At 46.0% G+C, this 20,368-nt stretch overlaps 1 protein-coding gene across 2 annotated transcripts in view; it reads left to right on the top strand.

The window, feature by feature from the left end:
• The window catches only part of HEATR4 (HEAT repeat containing 4), a 73,286-nt gene that overhangs the window by 3,841 nt on the left and 49,077 nt on the right, over positions 1 to 20,368 (top strand). For both annotated transcript variants that reach the window (XM_054024994.1, XM_054024995.1), the window contains exon 2: positions 18,921 to 19,901. In XM_054024994.1, coding sequence (XP_053880969.1) covers positions 18,967 to 19,901 — 935 coding nt within the window. In that variant the 5' untranslated portion in view covers positions 18,921 to 18,966. The remainder of the gene's footprint in view (positions 1 to 18,920; positions 19,902 to 20,368) is intronic.

The raw sequence follows: 20,368 nt of genomic DNA, 5'->3' as shown, positions 1-20,368 counted from the left end.
CTGAATTTAAATATCATCTTTGTTTCAAAAGACTCAGTTAAGATCACTCACCTTTGCTCCTTAATGAACTATTTAGGTTATCTGTGATATAACAAACAAGACTCACCTACCATTAAATGAAATGCCTTTCTGCATCTATGAACTATTTTAGTTATTTGTGATAAAGCAGGACTCATTATTCATTTTGGAAATAATATACTTTGGTCTTAATTTGTCTAGGGAGGGGCACCTCTAACAAAGGTGGGCTCACTGTCAAAAGGTGTAATCTCTGTTAAAAGCTCTCCACAGAGAGATTTACGAAAGTGGTTGTAACCATTGTTTGTTGTTTTTATTTTCTTTTTGTTCTTTAACAAGAAAATAGTTAATTATTGAGATCCTTTTGCTTGTTCATAATTGTGGTGTCTCCTAAGACATAGTATGTGACTAAAACAGAGTACATCACCTCCCTAAATGGACATTGAGAGGTAATTATTAAGATTTGGCCAACCATTTTCTGTTTCTTTAGATTATAATTATTTTAGGAATAAAATTACTTGGCTCAACAATTTAAACCACCTCTTTCTACCCCACAAACTCTACTGACGTTAGATGTAGCGTGAGACTCTTTCAAAATATGTAAACATTTTCAAATCTTTTTCTGTGGGGATGTGTTAGCACTGTAGAAATGAACATTATGCCAAGATAAATTATTGATTTGATAGAGTGACACTGAATATCCCTGGATGTATTCTTAAGAAGATAGGAATTCTGAGAATGTTTTTTCTATGTGTAAAGAAGGAAGCTGAATGACATTGAAGAAGTTGAAATTCTTTTTTCATTTGGGGTGTATGATTCTTCTTCGCTACGTCTTTATCATTGCTGTCAATCTGCGACTTTGTCTGGCAACTAAACATAATTGAGGTGTAAACAATGTCTCAGAAGGTTCTTGGATTCTACATTGGTCAAAAGTATTCAGATTTCTCCAAAAGCAAAAAGAACAGGCACCTTAGAGACTAACAAAAGCAAAAGGGATCCTAATTCTAAAACTAGAAATTCTCTTTATTTTGACAACCACAGTTCCATGGTCAGACCCATGGTGAGTCTCACAAGTTTCTCTCTACCTGAACCTTCACTACAGAATTGGAAATTTCCCTTTTTATTGGCCCATGTGGTCATTTGGTGGCTTAAGTGTCCTGGAAGATATGTTAATATGCAATTAACAAACACTCTGCTACTCTCCAGCTAGTATTCGTCCTTCCAGTGTTGCAAAACTGTAAGTTTTTGCAAATGACTGGATGCTATCAGGAAGCTTTGAAGTAGATTCACTTCCCTCTGGTGATACCCAGAGTGTTACCACATAGTTTAGCAACTTTTCACTTAGCATCTCACAGTTACAACATCCTAAACCCTGGACTCCAGACTAATTTAGTGTGGGAGATCAATATCCAAATTGTCAGATAGTATATGAGAAAAGTGTGTCATCATTGCCAACAAAGTGCAGTTAAGTTCTCTAAGCCCTGCGTTAGATCGTTTTAACATGGCACCTGTCCGCATGATGAAGCCATTTTTGTCAACTTAAAGGGCTCTTAAAATTGATTTCTGTACTCCTCCCCGACGAGGGGATTAGCGCTGAAATCGACATCGCCGGGTCGAATTTGGGGTAGTGTGGACGCAATGAGGCGCTATTGGCCTCCAGGAGCTATCCCAGAGTGCTCCATTGTGACCGCTCTGGACAGCACTTTGAACTCAGATGCACTAGCCAGGTACACAGGAAAAGCCCCGGGAACTTTTGAATTTCATTTCCTATTTGGCCAGCGTGGCGAACAGTAGAAGTATGTCTTTGAGCTTGAAAGCACTAAATGGCTTAAGGAGCTACTTGTAATGAATCATTTCTGAGCCTGATGAGCCGGAGCCTCATACATGTTCCTGATCCTGATTACCTGAGGGTTCCATGTCAATCACCGAGGGCTCAGCCAATCCACAGCCAAAGGTCTAACCAGATGACCCCATCACCGGGAATATAAGCAACCAATGAGAGCAGCTACTCCTGTCTGGTCAATGTTGCTACGTTGCTGGGAGTATCCCCCACCACTTGGTGGTTCTGACAGACTGCTCTTGTTCCTGCTCCTGTTCCAGCCTGTGTCTGCTCCTGCTCCTGTTCCACCACTAGCCTGTACCTACTCCTGCTCCTGCCTTGCTTGTGCTCTCACCCCTGGCTGCCTGATCACTACTGCTTTGACCACTAGATCTGACTGCCACTGCTTCAACCACTCCGCCTGACCATTCACTTCTGAGTTTCTGATAGTTTGAGCAGTCTGCCCAGCTCCAGCAGCTGGGATGGAGACCCCTGGAATGTCCATCACTGAGATGACAGAGTTGGTCCCAGAGCTTTTGGGGTCAAGTTGCCCAGTTGTATCTGAAGAATGCTTCCCTCTGTTCACAGATCTCAGCAGCCATGGTAACCCCAGTCCTGCTAGCCATGCTAACTTTAAAACACGGCCTGAAGGTTCCATAGCAAGAAAGATTTGATGGGAACCACCAGAAAGTCTGTTGTGTTCATAACCACTGCTGCCTTTTGTTCCTGATGAGTCCTGTGATGTATCTTGATGGTTGGGCCAAGGTGGGACTTATTATCAGTTTATTGATCAATGAATCACTGGATTGGGCCTTCCTGCTTCTGGAATGGCCACCTCAATCCTCAGTAACTTTGACAAGTTTATCCATGCCTTCTCCATACTATTTGATGATCAGAATCACTCTGTAGTGGGGTGGTTACCCGCTCCTGCCCTGAGGGGTTTGGAACAGCCCTGGAAGAAGGCTGGGGCAGGGAAGGCTGAGCTGATTTGGGGGAAGTGGCTGCAGCTGGGGCCATGCCCCAAACAGACTCAGCTGGCCCTATAAAGGCTGGGAGCCAGGAGCTCAAGAGTCTCTCTCTGCCTTCAGAGAGAGAAGGGCCTGGCTGCAGGGAGCTAGACACAGAGTAGCTGGGTGAAGCAGGGCTGAGGAAAGGCTGAGGAGCTGGGGAGCTCCAGCCTGGAAAGCCCCAGGCTGCGGCCTAGGAGAAGGCCAAGGGGTACTGGGGGTTGCAGAGGGCAGCCCAGGGCTAGGCCAAGGTAGCAGGTCCAAACCCTCCTTGCCTGTGATGAGTGGCTGATACTGCAGTCTGCCCCAGGGAGTGGGGCTAGATGGTGACTGGCAGTAGCCTTATTCTGAGGTGAGGTGGGGTTAGTGGGTGGGGGTTCCCCTGGGAGGGGAGACCCAGATCTGTGGGGTACTGCCAAGGAGCAGCATCCCAATAATAGGGGCACCGGGTCCTGGGAGGGACACGGGGGCCAGAAGAGGACAGGCGGATCACTGGCCTGCAGAGGGCGCTCCAGATGCTGGACGAGCTGATTCCCCGAAGCAACCAGTAGGGGGTGCTGCAGGGGTGAGTCCGTACCCTTACACACTCCTATACCACCGAAGCTGCCCTACCATTTCTCCATTAGGACTATTGGTCCATCTTGGCCTGTGCTGCCCATTTTCAGTGTCTGATTGTCAATACAGAGTGGAAAGAGGTGGCACAGATATACCATTTCTGCTAGGGTCTGAATGACAATGTGAAAGATGTACTGGCAGAATTCAAACCGCCTGCTAGTTTGCACTTGTATATAGAACTGTGCATCCGACCTGACAGTTGTTTGTTCAAATGTCACCAAGAAAAGAAGAGGTCGTACCCATGACTCCTGTTTCATTCCAGCCATTGCCTCAAGCTGTCCCAGAGCCAGACCCTATGCAGATTTATGTGACGCAAAGACTCCTCACAGATCAGGAGAAGGAGCATCAGTGGCAGAATAGTCTTTCCCAGTACTGTGGGGGGCAAGGCCACTTTGCCACTGAGTGCCCCCTTAAATCCAGACCTCCAGCATACACAAATATGGTTGTTTCCAGTCCCATTAGATGGTTTATAGCTGGACGTAACCTCAGAGTCGAGTCTTCAACCATGTCTGCTCTTCTTCCCATATGCATCTTGGCAGCCATGAACTGTCATCCTCTGCACCCACAGTTCTTTCTCAATCTCTGGGTCCCAGCTACAACTAAGGTGAATTGCACCCAGCTTGTGCTAGTGGATCCTGGTGCCTTTAGCAATTTCATGTATCCTGGATTCCTCTAAGACTAATCAACTGCTGGTACAAAGAAAGCCCAGCCCACATCTAGTGGAAACAATTGACAGTAGCATGTTTTGTCCTCTGGTCCAGTTACCCAAGAAAACGTGCCCCTCCAAGTTGTAATCTGAGATCACCTAGGGACTCTGCACTTTAATTTCATCAAGTCACCATACAGTAAAACCTCAGAGTTATGAACACTAGAGTTATGAACTGACTAGTCAATCCCACACCTCATTGGGAATCAGAAATACACAATCAGGCAGCAGCAGAGCCAAAGAAAAAAAAGCAAATACAGTACAGTACTATGTTAAATGTAAACTACTTAAAAAATTAAGGGAAAACAGCATTTTTCTTTTGCATAGTAAAGTTTCAAAGCTGTATTAAATCAATGTTCAGTTGTAAACTTTTGAAAGAACAACCATTTTGTTCAGAATTACGAACATTTCAGAGTTATGAACAACCTCCATTCCTTTGGTGTTCATAACTCTGAGGTTCTACTGTATTTTCCAGTCATGCTCGGTATTCCCTGGCCTCAATGCATGAGCCACACATCTCATGGAAGATGCTTGAGGCACAATTTGAGTTGAGCTATTGCCAACAATTGTGTCTAGCCAAGTCAGGGGCTAAGGAAACAAGAATCAGTGCTGAGAAGCCCAGTTCCTTCTGTGCTCATTAATCCCTGTAAAACATCAAGAGTTTGCTGACATGCTGATATTTTACACCTGCATAGATCCTACATTTGTCCAATCCATCTCCAGACAGAGGCTGAAATGCTTTTTAGATAGTTACTCCTTATCAGAACCAGAACTCAGGACCTGACAAGAATACCTTGATGAGAATCTTGCAAAGAACTTCAGCTGTCCATCCACATCTCCTGTTGGAGCCCCAGAGTTTTGCTTATGGAAAAGAAATTCTTTTGCCTTTACATGGAGTATCATGCTTTGAAAAAAATCACTATCAAGAACAAATATGCTTTGCCTTTGATCAATGAGCTGTTCAAAAGTATCGGTTCCACCAAGATATTTAACAAACTCGATCTTCATGATGCTCACAACCTGTATTTGGGGGTAGGGAGATGACAAATGGAAAACAGCATTTCACACCAGTTATGGCCATTTGGAATATCTTGTTACGCCTTTCAATCCCGCCAATACCCCAGCCACATTCTGGCACTTTGTCAATGACATTTTCAGGGATGTTTTAGACCAGTTTGTGGAGATCTACCTAGATGACATCCTCATCTTCTCAGAAAGTCAAGCCCTTCACAAGCCTCTGAGTGAATGCCCTGTGTGGAAAACCCCAGAAGTGTGAGTTGACCACCCTTCTGTCGACTTCTTAGTCTATATCATTTCCTCTGATAGAATAGGTATGGACCCCCAGAAAGTGTCTGTGACTGTAGATTGGGCAGCCCCAAGAAACATCTATGATGTCCAGTGTTTTCTGGTATTTGCCAGTTTTTGTAGAAGATTCATCAAGGATTATTTGAAGGTGGTGACCTCAAATATCCAGCTTCTCCAGAAGAATGCCACATTTACTGGGATCCAGGAAGCCCAATCTGCCTTTGATCTATTAAAGGAAGCATTTACATTGGCGCCCATCTTGGCACATCTGGGCCTGGCAAAACCCTTCAGTGTTGAAGCAGACACCTCCAATTATGTGATCAGAGCAGTGTCGTCACAGCAGCATGAGCCCCAGAATATGCACCACCCTTGTGCATTTTATTCCCAGAAACTGATCCCCTTGGAACAAAACTATGAAATCCGTGACAAAGAACTATTAGCCATCAAGAGCACTTTTGAGGAATGGCATCACCATCTGGAAGATGCACATTTCTTTGTCCAGGTATTTACGGACCACAAGAACCTTGAGTACCTGCGAATTCCAAGGGCTCTCAACCAGCGTCAGATCTGGTGGTCCCTTTTTAACTCCAAGTTCGATTTCACCCTGACTTATCACCCAGGTACCCAGAATGTAAACCTGATGGGCTGTCCTACAATGGTGAGTACCTGGACAAGCAAAATACAGCTCCTGAACCTGCCACAGTCCTGAAACTTTGCATTGCATCAATATGATGGTGAAAAATTATTTGCTTTCTCTCATGAAGTCCCTCCTATCCCACAGTCCATTTGCAGTAAACCTTATGTCAATTGGTACAGACTTAGCTTCTGACTCAAAATTCTCTGTCAAGAATAGGATTCTCATGTTTAAGGACCAGATCTGTGTCCCCAGCAGTGAACCACATCTAGAAATACTCTGGCTATGCCATGACTCATCCCTGGAATCCATTTCGGCCATAGGAAAATTATGAAACTGGTCTCAATATTTCTGTGGCCAAAATTGTCTATTGAGTCCTACATTGACTCCTATGAAGTCCTACATTGACTCCTATGATGTGTATGCTCAAATAAAGATCCCCAAACCAAACCCCTGGGTACTTTCATTCCACTACTAACTTTGTCTCAGCCCTTGTCATCCATCTCCATGTACTTTATCGTTGACCTCTCTGATTCTCAGGACTGCTCGGCAGTGATAGTTGTTGTCGACCTACTTGTGAAAATCTTACATTTTGTACCATGCCTAAAATTCCTGTCACGGAGGTATCAGCCCAACTGTTTTTCAACTCTGTCTTCAAACTCCATGGTCTATCATCTAATATGACATCTGACTGAGGATCACAATTTGTTTCGCACTTCTGGTAGGAGTTGTTTGAGCTTATCACCCCCAGACTGATGGAGACATTCCAAATTCTGGAGGTATACCTTTGTTGCTCTATTAATTATAATCAGAATAACTAGGTTTCCCTCCTTCCCTTTGTCAAATTTGTGTACAATAATTCTGACCATTGATCAACCTGCCAGAATCTTTTTTATGCCAACTATGCTTGTTATACTGATCTTCTTCAGTGGGCAACCTCTGAGATCACAGTTGATTCTACCTGGTCTTCAAGGAAGTTGGAGTACCAATATCTTGGCCTATTCCAGGTCATCCAGCAGATCAACCCTGTGGCCTTCAAACTCCAACTGCCTAAGGTGATGAAAATACACCCGGTATTCCATGTCTGCTTGGTGAAAGAGCACACCTACAACTCCTTCCCCGGACAAGTACGATCACCACCTCCGCCCATCATCTCTGGGGGCCTGAGGAATACCTGGTGAAACAGATCCTGGACTCCAAAATTCTCCAAGGAAAGCTCATGCATTTTGTTGATTGGGAGGGTTATGATCCAGCTAATCGTTGATGGGAGCGAGCCAAAAACATACATGCACCTGACCTGCTTAGAGAATTCCATTGATCACACCCTGATAAACCTGGTCCAAAGACTCCCAGTAGGTATCTTTTGAAAGGGGTGGTGGTGGTGGTTAATGTAATAAGTTAGCGCTGAGCCTGATGAGTACTCTCTGAGCATGCACCTGATAAGTGCTGCTGGGCTTGATGAGTTATCCCTGAGCCTAGTTACCTGAGGGCTCTACATCAATCAACCACGACTCAGTCAAACCACAGGTGAAGTCAAGTGAGGTGACCTCAAGACCAGGAATATAGGCTCCCAATGAGCGCAGACCCTGCAGTCTGCTCAATATTGCAACCTTGGTGGTTCTGACAGGTGGCTCCTGTGACGGGTTGGATCACAGAAACCCCCTTGGGAGCTGCCACCTGATGTGCAAAGACTACCTCTGCTCCTGTTTTCCCTGCCAGCTCAGGACTCCAGCACCTTGTCTTGCTGAGCCAGACACTCCCGTCTGGCTCCAGCACAAACCCAGGGTCTGAATAACTTGCCCCAAAGCTGCAAGTTTACCTGAAAACTGCTCCCAGAAGTGTGCTTGTCTTTAGCACTCAGATGCCCAACTCCCAATGGGGTCTAAACCCAAATAAATCCGTTTTACCCTGTATAAAGCTTATACAGAGTAAACTCATAAATTGTTCACCCTCTATAACACTGATAGAGAGATATGCACAGCTGTTTGCTCCCCCAGGTATTAATACATACTCTGAGTAAATTACTAAATAAAAAGTGATTTTATTAAATACAGACAGTAGGATTTAAGTGGTTCCAAGTAGTAACAGACAGAACAAAGTAAGTCACCAAGCAAAATAAAATAAAATGCGCAAATCTATGTCTAATCAAACTAAATACAGATAAGTTCCTCACCAGTTCCAGAATGCTCCCTTTTACAGGCTAATCTCCTTTTAGCCTGGGTCCAGCAATCACTCACACCCCCTGTAGTTACTGTCCTTTGTTCCAGTTCCCTTCAAGTATCCTGGGGGGTGGAGAGGCTCCTTCCTTAGTCAGCTCAAGACAAAATGGAGGGGTCTCCCACGGGTTTAAATAGACTCTCTCTTATGGGTGGAGACCCCCCTCCTATGCAAAGTCCAGCTCCAAGATGGAGTTCTGGAGTCACCTGGGCAAGTCACATGTCCCTGCATGACTCAGTCTTTACAGGCCGAAGCCATCATCCACATGGCATCTTGCATGTCTCCGGGAAGACTTCTCATGTGGATTGGAGCATTCCAAGATGAATTGTTCTCCAAGTGTTTCCTGATCAGGTACTTAACCTGGCGAATTCCTTCCTAAAGAAGCTGACCAAATGCCTCCCAAAGCTTACTTAGAAACCAAGCAAGCATACAGCCCATATTCTTAACCTCAAGTAGAAAATGATATATATGTACAAATAGGATGAACAGATATAGTAGACCATAACCTTTATGGAGATATATTACATGGCACAGGCAGCACAAAACATATTCCAGTTATGTCATACATACATTTATAAGCACCCCCTCCCCATAAAGCCTTATGGGGTACACTGTCACAGCTCCTTCTTCTGTTCCAGCCCCAGTGTGTGCCCATTCCTCCTCCTGTTCCAACCCCAGCCTGTTCCTGTTGATGCCCCTGCTCCAGCCTTCTTCTAACCCTGCTCTTGGTTCCTGATACCTCCTCTGAGCCCCTGGCCTAACAACTAGGCCTGACTGCTGCTACTTCAACCACTAGGCCTGACCATCCTCTTCTCAGTTTCTGGCACTATCTCCCTGAGAGGCTCCCTTTCTTCCTGAGCCATATTGCCAGAGGTGGTCTCAATAGGGGATACGAGCTGAAGACCCCTTGGTATAAATGAGATGGGGCTGCTGGCAGGGTGTTCTATGTGAGGGTCCAACACCTGTGGGACACCCTCCCCTTCTGGGTCCATAATTGCTTGACTCTCCTCTGGAACATAGCCGTTGTGTTTGGAACCATGGGATCGATCCTAGAACCCAACTCAGGACTCCGCAGTTATGGCTTCAATGTTGGAAACCACCCTGGAACCCCAGTTGGAACCTAGGAGTCCTGGTGAGAGGCTGATGGGGCCTCTTCCCTGTTCTGCCTGGGCTGCAGGTGGAAGCACAGGGGGAAGAGGATGGGTTTCTGCCTGCGGCAGTAGCTGGTTACTCACCAGGAGGCAGGAAGAGTGTGGCCCGGATCCTCCCCTCTCTCACTGGGATCCTCCTCACCCTGTCCTGCAGGAAGCCCTGCTCGTGGACACCTTTGGCCAGCAGCCAGCTGGGGAGGGGCCCGTGGCCCTTGATCACCTTCTCTCACTCCCAGTTCTGGGCCTTTTTCTCTCCAGCTGCCCTCATGCACAGAACCCTCTCCTTCAACCTGTTCTTCAAGGCCCCCTCCTACCCTCAATCCAATTCCCTCCTGAAAACTCACTTCTGCCATGTTGCCTCTGAGATGTCAGAGGACTAATCCCGCCCCCAAACAAAGAAGCTGATGTAATGCAATTGCTGAGACTGTTACAGGTCTTTCATGGGTAACCACAGAATATTATTACTTTAGATTCATAGATTATAAAGCCAGAGAAGGGACCATCGTTATCATCTATTCTAGTCAGATCTTCTGTATAACACAGGCCATAGAACTGGCCTGAATAAATTCCTGTTTGAATTAGAGCACATAATTTAGAAAAACATTCAATCTTGATTTTAGAATTGCCAGTGATGGCAAATCCACCATAAGACTGGGTAAGTTACCAATACAAATAATAATAAGAATTAATAATAAATAATACTAATTAACAATAAATTATAATTAATAATAGATTACATATTCTGAGAACATGCCAAAACCTGGAATATCTTTCTATGACATTGATTCTCAGAATATGAACCTATGCCTTACAAAGCTATTTCAGGCTTTGGCCAGTTCTCAGAAATACATACATAGGAGCCTCTAGTCTGTCTGTTCCTGTCACAGCCACCAAATTCATACAAAAGGACACTATTTGAGAACTTTCCTGTAGCTGAACATTATCCAAGCTCATTTCATTATGGCATCAGAGATAAAACTTTCCCATGCAGTGCTGAGTTTTTTAATCATTGGGAAAATCATTTATCTCCCTCCTTGTTGTTTGTAGCCATGAATAGCCTCTTCAAAACTGGAATTCAAATCAAAATAATAAAATAAATATAATGTTTGTACCCTATGCATGTCTGTCACAGGGTGGACTGGGCCCAGCCTCAGGATGGGGCCTGAGAGGGGCAGCTGGTCTATATAAAGAGCCAGAGAGGGACTAGAAAACTGTGTTTGAGGCAGCTGTAGAGAGCTAGACGGCTTTTGCTAGCAGAACGAGACTCCAGCCAGGTAGGATTGAAAGTGGCCTGCTAAAAGCAGGGAATTGAGTTGGACTTTATTTTAGAACTATGAGTGGTGTTGGAAATTTGACATTGATAAACCCAGACCCTAAGGAGGGGTGTCTGCGCAGTGAGAAGCCTTTGTAAAGTTTATTGAGGAGCTGAGGAAGAAGGGAAATTGAGCCAGGCTGCTGTAGAGCCACACCTGGCCACACAGGAGCTCCCCTATTAAAATGTCTCTTTATTAATATTGACTTTCTCAGGGGTGCTTGGCCTGAGTGAATCAAATAACAGGTTAAAAATAGCAGCCTTCTTCCACAGGACACTTGAATATGAGAAAAAGAAAACAAGCTGCCATAAGCGGTTTTAGGGGAGAAGCTCTGCAGCCTGAATAGCTGGAACTCAAAGTAGGGGAACCAGCAGAATTCACGGTGCTTGCAGCAGACAGCTCTTTGGGAGAAGATTGTTTCCCTGGGGTCTTTTGAGCACTCCGGGTACAGGAGGGGGTGGTGGTGAGAAAGTTAGTGGCACATCTCCATTTAGTCCAGAACCATATGTGGTTGCTCTTGTAGAATCATAAAATATCAGGGTTGGAAGGGACCTCAGGAAGTCATCTAGTCCACCCCCCTGCTCAAAGCAGGACCAGTCCTCAACTAAATCATCCCAGCCGAGCCTTTGTCAAGCCTGACCTTAAAAACCTCTAAGGAAGGAGATTCCACCACCTCCCTAGGTAACCCATTCCAATGCTTCGCCACCCTTCTAGTGAAAACGTTTTTCTTAATATCCAACCTAAACCTCCCCCACTACAACTTGAGACCATTACTCCTTGTTCTGTCATCTGGTACCACTGAGAACAGTCTAGATCCATCCTCTTTGGAACCCCCTTTCAGGTAGTTGAAAGCAGCTATCAAATTCCCCCTCATTCTTCTCTTCTGGAGACTAAACAATCCCAGTTCCCTCAGCCTCTCCTCATAAGTCATGTGCTCCAGACCCCTAATAATTTTTGTTGCCCTCCGCTGGACTCTTTCCAATTTTTCCACATCCTTCTTGTAGTGTGGGGCCCAAAACTGGACACAGTACTCCAAATGAGACCTCACCAATGCCGAATAGATGGGAATGATCACGTCCTTCGATCTGCTGGCAATGCCCCTACTTATACAGCCCAAAATGCCATTAGCCTTCTTGGCAACAAGGGCACACTGTTGACTCATATCCAGCTTCTTGTCCACGGTAACCCCTAGGTCCTTTTCTGTAGAACTGCTGCCTAGCCATTCAGTCCCTAGTCTATAACAGTGCATGGGATTCTTCCGTCCTAAGTGCAGGACTCTTCACTCGTCCTTGTTGGACCTCATCAGATTTCTTTTGGCCCAATCCTCTAATTTGTCTAGGTCCCTCTGTATCCTATCCCTACCCTCCAGTGTATCTACCACTCCTCCCAGTTTAGTGTCATCTGCAAACTTGCTGAGGGTGCAGTCCACGCCATCCTCCAGAGATAGGCACCTCCTTCCAGCCTGGACTTAGGCACCTTTGAGGGGCCCATTGTTAGGCGCCTAACTCTCCCCATGTATTGTATGGACCCTAGGTGCCTAAGTGAGGGAACCGTTATAATCCCCACTATAGTTCAAGCTATCAGAGAAGGTAGAGAGGCAAATTACAATTTGACTAGCTAGCATGACACTCAATGAAACAAAACACACATCACTGTCCCCATTGTTCAGGGAAGTTGTGCTCCTAGTAACAACTGTATTTAAATTGCCACCCCTTTGGTGGACTCCAGGAGTGGTGTGCATTTGTATAGTGATGGGGTCATGTGTGGTGGGAGGGACATAGGACATGCAGAGCAAGCAGCCATCATGTAGGGGTGGGGGAGCACAGAAAAAACGGCTTTTCTGTGCTCCCCCACCAGCACTTAGGATGTGAACCAGCACTTAGGATGTGAAGAGGTGTTAACCCCACACTTTCCCCAGATGGGTTAATGGAGACAAGATGGGCTAATAAAACTATTAGGCTACAAGATGGGAGAATTAGGGCTGAGAGGAAAGACCTAATTAGGGGAAGCTTACCTGTATGGGAACAGCGGGGTTTCTATAAAGCCAGGGAGCAGAACAGCAGATAGGGTTGCCAACCCTCCAGGATTGCCCTGGAGTCTCCAGGAATTAGAGATTAATCTTTAATTAAAAATTATGTCCTGTGATGAAACCTCAAGGAATATGTCCAACCAAAATTGCCAACCCAGCAGAAGAGGGGCTATAGAGGCAGGTAGCCTACAGTTACACCCTGGGAGAAGGGAGTTCTGGGGTTGACAAACCCAGAGAAGCAGGGAGAGCCAGAAGGTAAGGAAAGGCTCAGGAAAAAGGCAGTAAGGTCCAGAAGGAAACAGATCTTGGCCGCTGACTAGAGCAGTGGTTCTTAATCAGGTACACATACCCTGGAGGGTGCGCAGAGGTCTTTCAGGGGGTACATCAACTCATCTAGATATTTGCCTCGTTTTACAATAGGCTGCATAAAAAGCATACAGACAATGACTTGTTTATACTGCTCTATACACTGAAATATAAACACACTATTTGTATTCCAATCAATTTATTTTATAATTATATGGTAAAAAGGAGACAGTAAGCAATTTTTCAGTCATAGTGTGCTGTGACACTTGTATTTTTATGTCTGATTTTGTAAGCAAGTTGTTTTTAGGTGAGGTGAAACTTAGGGTACGCAAGACAAATCAGACTCCTAGAGCAAATGGTGTGAGTTAGTATACTAGGAATGGCACAGATGCAGCGGGTGGGCCGTGTTTGGGGTGGGGGACTGTAGTGAGTCGGTGTGGCTCCCCTCCTGCCCAGAAGAGGGAGCCCACGTGCAGACCCCAGAGTGGGTGGGACCACCACCACCTGTCCCCGCCCCCCGGAAGTCAAGGGGCGGGACAGGAAGTATAAAGGCCGGCCGCCAGAGCTCAGTCGGCGGCCAGCCACCACAGGGAGCAGACGTGCGGCCGGGAGCTCCCGGCCAGGAGACCGTCGAAGACCGAGGCCTGGACCCTAGCTGGCCTGAGCTACCCCGGGCCCGCTACGAGGAGGAGCCGCCGGAGCCCGTTCACGCCCGCTACTGGGAGAATCCCTGGGAACCGCAACCCCACCAACCCTGAGGGTGAGACTGGACCTGAACCCCTTCGCCCCTGCTGCTACCCAGAGGAGCCGCCTGAGGACCGTTAGCTGGACTTCCCGGCAGAGCTACCGGACTTGCCGCCGAGCCCGGGCAGAGAGGAGCCCATGCAGATGGACTGGCCCGATCCCGGCGCGACGAACGAGGTAGGCTTTGAGGGGGATCATGGAAGCAGCCCGGGGGTAGCCGACCCCGGTCCGGCCGTAACCGAATGTGAGCCTATGTCAGTGTGTTGCGGTCTGGATACCCCACTGACCAGCAGCGGCAGCAACCGCTGTTAGGGCCCCGGGCTGGAACGCAGTGGAGTGGGTGGGCCTGCGTTCCCCCCTGCCACCCTCCGCACGGGTGGCAGGCTTCCCCCTCACCCAATGCTCGGCTACAGAAGCCTAGGCGTGCCTTACCTGAACTGTTTATCCGCTCAGCCCCTGCCAACAAGGGCCTGAGCTTAGCTGTGTTTGCCCCGCCCTGATCCAGGGCCTGGGCTTCTGAACTGTCTGCTCGCTCAGCCCCTGCAAACAAGGGCCTGAGCTAACTGTGTTTGTCCCGCCCTGATCCAGGGCCTGGGCTCTGAACTGTCTGCTCGCTCAGCCCCTGCCAACAAGGGCCTGAGCTAACTGTGTTTGTCCCGCCCTGATCCAGGGCCTGGGCTCCTGAACTGCTCGCTCGCTCAGCCCCCTGCAGTCAAGGGCCTGAGCTTTAACTGTGGTTGCTCCGGCCCTGCACCAAAGAGCCGGAGTTTCGGGACTAACTGACTGCTTGTTCCCACAGTAGTGAGTCGGTGTGGCTCCCCTCCTGCCCGGAAGGGTCGAGCCCCGGCTAGGACCTATTACAGGGACCCAATGAGCTGTGTGGATATGCTTCTGGCATGCTAAGAGAAGTGTATGTTACCTAATAATGGTTCTATGAGCAATATGCCTTCTGATAAGCTACTGATAGAAATCACATTCTCCACCCACCCAGTCACTCTCATACCTTTGTTTCCTAGCCGAGTGACTCTACACTGTAATTAAACAGCCCCTTAGTCCAAGACCCGTGAGCCTTAGTCAGCTGACATGGGCCAACCATGGGTTTTTAATTGCAGTGTAGACATACCCTCAATGTACTCACTGAGTGGGAGAAGCTCTAGTCTCCAAGTACCCACCTCAAGGCTCTGTATCTCTTATGTGGTGTTAACCAGGGGGTTGATTCTCAAACTGGGTTTGGACAAGTGCATCGGCTGCTAAAAAGATTGATGTTTTTCTTTCCTGGTCAGAAACAAAACAAAATGCTGACTGGAATTGTGGAACACTATCAAAATTTAGATACTGTAAACCGTGCTCCCTCTTGCATATGCTGGATAGGTTATGGCTTGCCTGGCCCATTTCTGGGTGGGTTTTTGTATTGGCAAGTATTGGACCAAAGTTTATAAAGCAATTAAGTTAATTGTAGACTGCAGTGTCCTGTTGGTTTTGAAACTGGTATTTCCAAAGCACTTGCCAATAGCCTTAATAAACAAACTAAAATCGGAAATAAACATCTTCTTGTTGATAGGCAGATTAGTGATTGTATAACACTGGAAAGGAACCCTTCACCACATCAGATTGGGAAAAACACACAGGAAGAATTGCTGAGTTAGAAAAACTCAGGACTTGTCCACACAGGAACTTAGTATGCAGCAAGCCAGGGTGCGCACTAAAAGTTCCTCAGTGCATTTTGATGTACTACTGTGTAAAGCACCAGTTGGTCAAAGCACACTATAAAACTTTTACTGTGAGGTAGCAGGGTTCACATGGCAACTTAGTGCTCTAGTCTGCAACACAGTGTAGATTATAGTGCATGGCAAACTGAGGTAACTGACCATCAGGGCCGGCTCCAGGGGTTTTGCCGCCCCAAGAGAAAAAAAAAAAGAAGCCGCGATTGCGATCTGCGGCGGCAATTCGGTGGAAGATCCTTCGCTCCAAGTGGGAGTGAGGGACCATCCGCCAAATTGCCACCGAATAGCTGGACGTGCCGCCCCTCTCCAGAGTGGCCGCCCCATGCACCTGCTTGGCAAACTGGTGCCTGGAGCCGGCCCTGCTGACCAATTGCCTTGTTCTCCTTTCAATCCTGACTCTATCCTTACTGTATTCTGCTCAAGCAAACTTCTTCAACTTGATCATGGCTGAAAATCAATCTGTTGCAGACTGAGACCCAGGTTAAGGTGGGGAAGAGATTTCATGGTGCTATGTGTTCATTGCTCTATTAGAAATGGAGCTGGTGAGCCTGCATGAGGAGGATGAAATATCTATATAGCACTACAAAAGCTTGCATGGTGCTTTCCAGAAATAAAGTCACTATTCATGTCCCAAAGATCTTACAATGAACAGAGGAAATGATAACAGACAAAGAAGAACAAATGAAGCAATGGGCGGAGGGGGGGGGGGGAAGTACCAACAAACAAGGTATGAAATGTTTTGAATGAGTGAACACATTTTTACACTGGAGAACAAGGCAAAGCAAGGCAAAGGAGGAGAAATGGATAGCACTGAAGTGGAGGTCAGATAATTGAAAGAAAAGTGTTTTTTAAAGGAAAGATTTGAAGATTGAAGGCCTGATTCTCTGTTCTGCCCTGTCCCCCTTTACACTTCTCGGGTGGCATTAAGGGAGCAGAAACTGGCATAAGAGGGTTGCCTGGCTTGAGTAGACCTGCTAGAATATCTCTGTGCTGGTACTTCCACAAGCCAAGTGTGTGTTGGGGGTGTGGAGTGGGGCATGCTGGGGACGTGACTGGAGCATGTTGTTCTCAGGCTATTTACAGACAACACACAGACTGTCAGGCCATTGCAATTGCAGTAAGCTTGTAAGTGAGAGTTCAGCGCCTTTGCAATGAAAGGGGATTATATAGTTGTATTCATTCTGCACAAATCTCTTCCAGTATTATCTCTCTTAGATAAGTTATTGCTGTCCCCTGGGTTTCCCAATGTACTTTTGTCTTCTTTCTGCCCATCTTTTGGACTGTAACCTACTTAAGGAAGGGACTGTCTCTCTATTTGTAAATGTTTGTAAACTGTTGAAACTTCACAAATAAAAAGTAATAACAAAAGTGAGGCAAGTTTTCTTTTAAAATAAAGTGGGCCCATCTTGAAATTAGTCTAAAAAAATTCAAACAGTTATTCCTATCTTATTTTTTCACTTGTTAAGGGCTGACAACATGTTTGGCACTACACAAGATACATAATATAAAAAATCTGTCCCCTGAAGAACTTACAATCTGTTGTAGGATCAAAATTTAACACAATGCTGTGGGGAATGGAGAGCCAAAGATAATGTTCTCTGAATGAGAACTTATACACTGTGTTTATGCTAAGCACAAATAATTGTCCCATAAAAAAATCAGATTTATGTAGGAATGCTGATTGGAGCTTATATAGTGTTGCATAAAAGGCTCTAACAGCAATTAATAAAAGATAATGTAAAATTGAAGATAAAAAAAAAATCCCTAACAAAATGAGGTAGCTCTCAATAATAAGTGTTTCTGTTATTTAAAAATAGGGAGCTTTATTTAAAAATGAATAACTGATTGTCTATAGGGACAAATGGCACTTGATGGAATTGAAGTACATCACCAGTTGCCAGGCAACTACTGTAAACAGCTTGGGGGTGGGCCTTTGAGATCCAAAGAAACTGAGATTTAGCATGCAAGGAATAGCTGATTGTGCCTGTTTGTACAAGACCAAGACTGTAGGAGCCATTCTGTAAGGTAAATACAAAGTCTTTCCTGCCTTTCTAGGTGGTGATTTTTGTTTTTTGCTAGCTTCAGTAGAGTTCATATATAATATCAGTGGAATCGGACAGCATATGAGTCAAACAGCAAGTGCTGACTGATAGGGAAAATAAATCAAGTGGGGTATGATGGTTCATGGAATTGGTTATGCAGTGAGTGTTTCATCTCAATGTTTCTGGTTCGAATCCCACTGAGAGTAGTAGTGAACAAAAGTTGTTACCACTGGGTGGATGAAGTGGACTGTATGAAATGAATTTGAAGGACAGAGATCCTATTGGACAACTGTCTGTTACAAAACCACCTTTCTAAATGGAAGCTTAGGCAGAAAGGCTGACAGAGTGGGGATACTTAGCGGTCCCTTCAGGTTTGGGTGAGGCATCCTGATGGGGTGGGAAAGCTTCCATGACTCCCACCTGTTCTGTGGACAGAGGGAGCCCTTCATTTTCCAATGCTATCAATCCAGCATCTTTGCAAGCAGGAACAACTCCCTATAAAAGGTCTAAAAAAGACAAAAGATATGTCTGTGTGACTCTTACAGCATGGAAGAGCAGTGTTGATTGAGGGGTGGGGCGGGAGGAAGGGCAATAAAATATGGTAGGACTGAATGAATAATGTAAATGGAACTAGTCTTTTTTATTCCTAGATGGTCGCTTCTCTCTGTCAGGGCAGGATGATGTGGGAGTAGTATGAATTTCATCTGCCTGTGCTCTGCCTGTGATGTGGAATGGCTGTATCAATGAGTAAAGAGAACAAGTTAATGGGAAAGAGTGGATCTTTGCTTATTTTCTTTTTCTCTCTCTCATATTTTGTTCCATTCTCCATTCCTTTTCTCCTTTGTCCTTCCTTTATCATTCACAGAAATGTAGGCTCCAGTTCAACAAAGCACGTAAGCACATGCTTAAGTCCATTTTCAGTGGAGTTTAAGCATGTATTTAATTGCTTTGCTGAACCTGGCAAAGGAGTTAATTGTACCAGATCTGTCAGCGCTGTTGCTGACCTGCTACCCTATTCCCATGCCAAATCAGCTTCATACCAGCTGGTGCTAGGGAAGTGTCTTCTAGAAATGCAAACTGAATGCATCTTCAGTGTTAAAAGACGCTTCAACTGGCAATAGGGGAAGTTACTACGGTGGAGCTCCCCTTTCCTGCATGATGGAATGGGATAAACTGGGGTGGCCTTCTTCTTTGTAACATTCATTATTTTGATGGACTCCAGCAATGTCTTGGAGAACTATGAGATGCTGATGTATTAACATAGTTCCTCAAACTGATCTTTATGTTTTAAAGTGTTTTGTCAGCAGCAGCACTGAGGCGTTTCACCGGTGCTGGCAGGATGAAAATATCAGCCTTTTACAAGAGCAATAATCCATTCCCTCTTGATGCTGAACTGAGGGTCACAGTCTCTGAGAACAGTGATGACCCAGCTGGGCGCTTGGTGTTGCGCAGCAGCTCTGCTGCGAGCTCTCAGAATACAAAGGCCTCCACGCCCTTGCAAGGCTTTTGCCTTTCCAAGCAGCACTATAGGCTCTACCAGAAAAAGTACTACTTGAAGATAGCCACAGACCTGAGGTTCTCCAAGGAAGTTGTGAAGGGCAGAGGACTGCAAAGCCTGCCCTATAAAGAGTGTGATTTCAAGGATCTCTACAGTACTTCTGACATCATCCAAAAGCCAAAAAGGAAAGAACCCACGGCTAAGAAAGTAGGGCAACAACCATTCAAGCTTTGCCCTCTGAAGCAACCACCTTGCCATATGAAATTGGATTTTTCCCCACCTAAGGACACCAGGATTAAAGTCCCCATGGAAAAGAGACTGCAGAGCGCCAAACTGGACAGCTCATTCAGAGAGTCATCTTTGCCGCCTATTACTCCTTCTTTTCCTTGTGAATCTCCTGCCTCACAGACATTCCTGACAGAATCCTATGAAATGTTATCATCCTCCATGACCAGAAGACAGGCAAAGAGAGTACCCATGGATAACATCCAAGAATCAAAGAGCGAGGCCCGGGGATGGGAGCAAATGCTATTGGAGAAGCTGAATAGGTCCACAGCTCAGTGGATTGTGAATCAGCAGACTGCCTGGGGTGGTTGGATTCAGAATGTCCATGGCTTCAAGAAACAAAAGTTTGACTGGAACAGAATCAGGGATGAACTCTCTTCTGAAAGCGAGTTGAGATTATTGGATTCAATTCAAGCAGAAGATGCTGTGGAAGTCAGTCCCCAGAGCCATGTGGAGAAGAAACCAGAGACACTGCTTCCAGTTTATTACAGGTGGGAAGGACTCATTCAATAGGTGTAATAGTGCAGTACATGCAATTCCCTCTTTTGGCTTAGAACTGAGTGGCAAACACATTCCCAGTTCTATAGAAAAATGTCCAAGTTTTGGAAAATGCTTTGAAAATCCCAAACCAAGAAATTCTTTAAGGAACTGGGAGTGCATTTTGTTTTGTTTCAGAAACACTGAAACAGGAATGTATTCGTGTTTCTGAAACACAATATGTTCTCCAGGCTCCCTGGGAGCTGTGGCTTTGTGGCAACCTACCAAGTAAGCTGCTGAGGCACCTGGTAGCTTGGTAGCCAAGGCTCCCAGGGCTTCCCAGCTCCTCAGTTGCCTGCCTGGTGGGCTGTCCAGGAGCCAGGAAGTCCTGAAAGCCCTGGGATTTCTGTCTGTCTGGCAGCCACCAGGCAGGCTGCCGCAGAGCCAGGAACCCTAGAAGCCCAGGCTGCCCCGCTGTCAT

This window comes from Malaclemys terrapin, chromosome 4 (genome assembly GCF_027887155.1).
Source record: "Malaclemys terrapin pileata isolate rMalTer1 chromosome 4, rMalTer1.hap1, whole genome shotgun sequence".
Classification (NCBI taxonomy): Eukaryota; Metazoa; Chordata; order Testudines; family Emydidae; genus Malaclemys; species Malaclemys terrapin.
The sequence above is the reverse complement of the archived record's forward strand: the minus strand, read 5'-3'. Positions and strand labels throughout refer to the sequence as shown.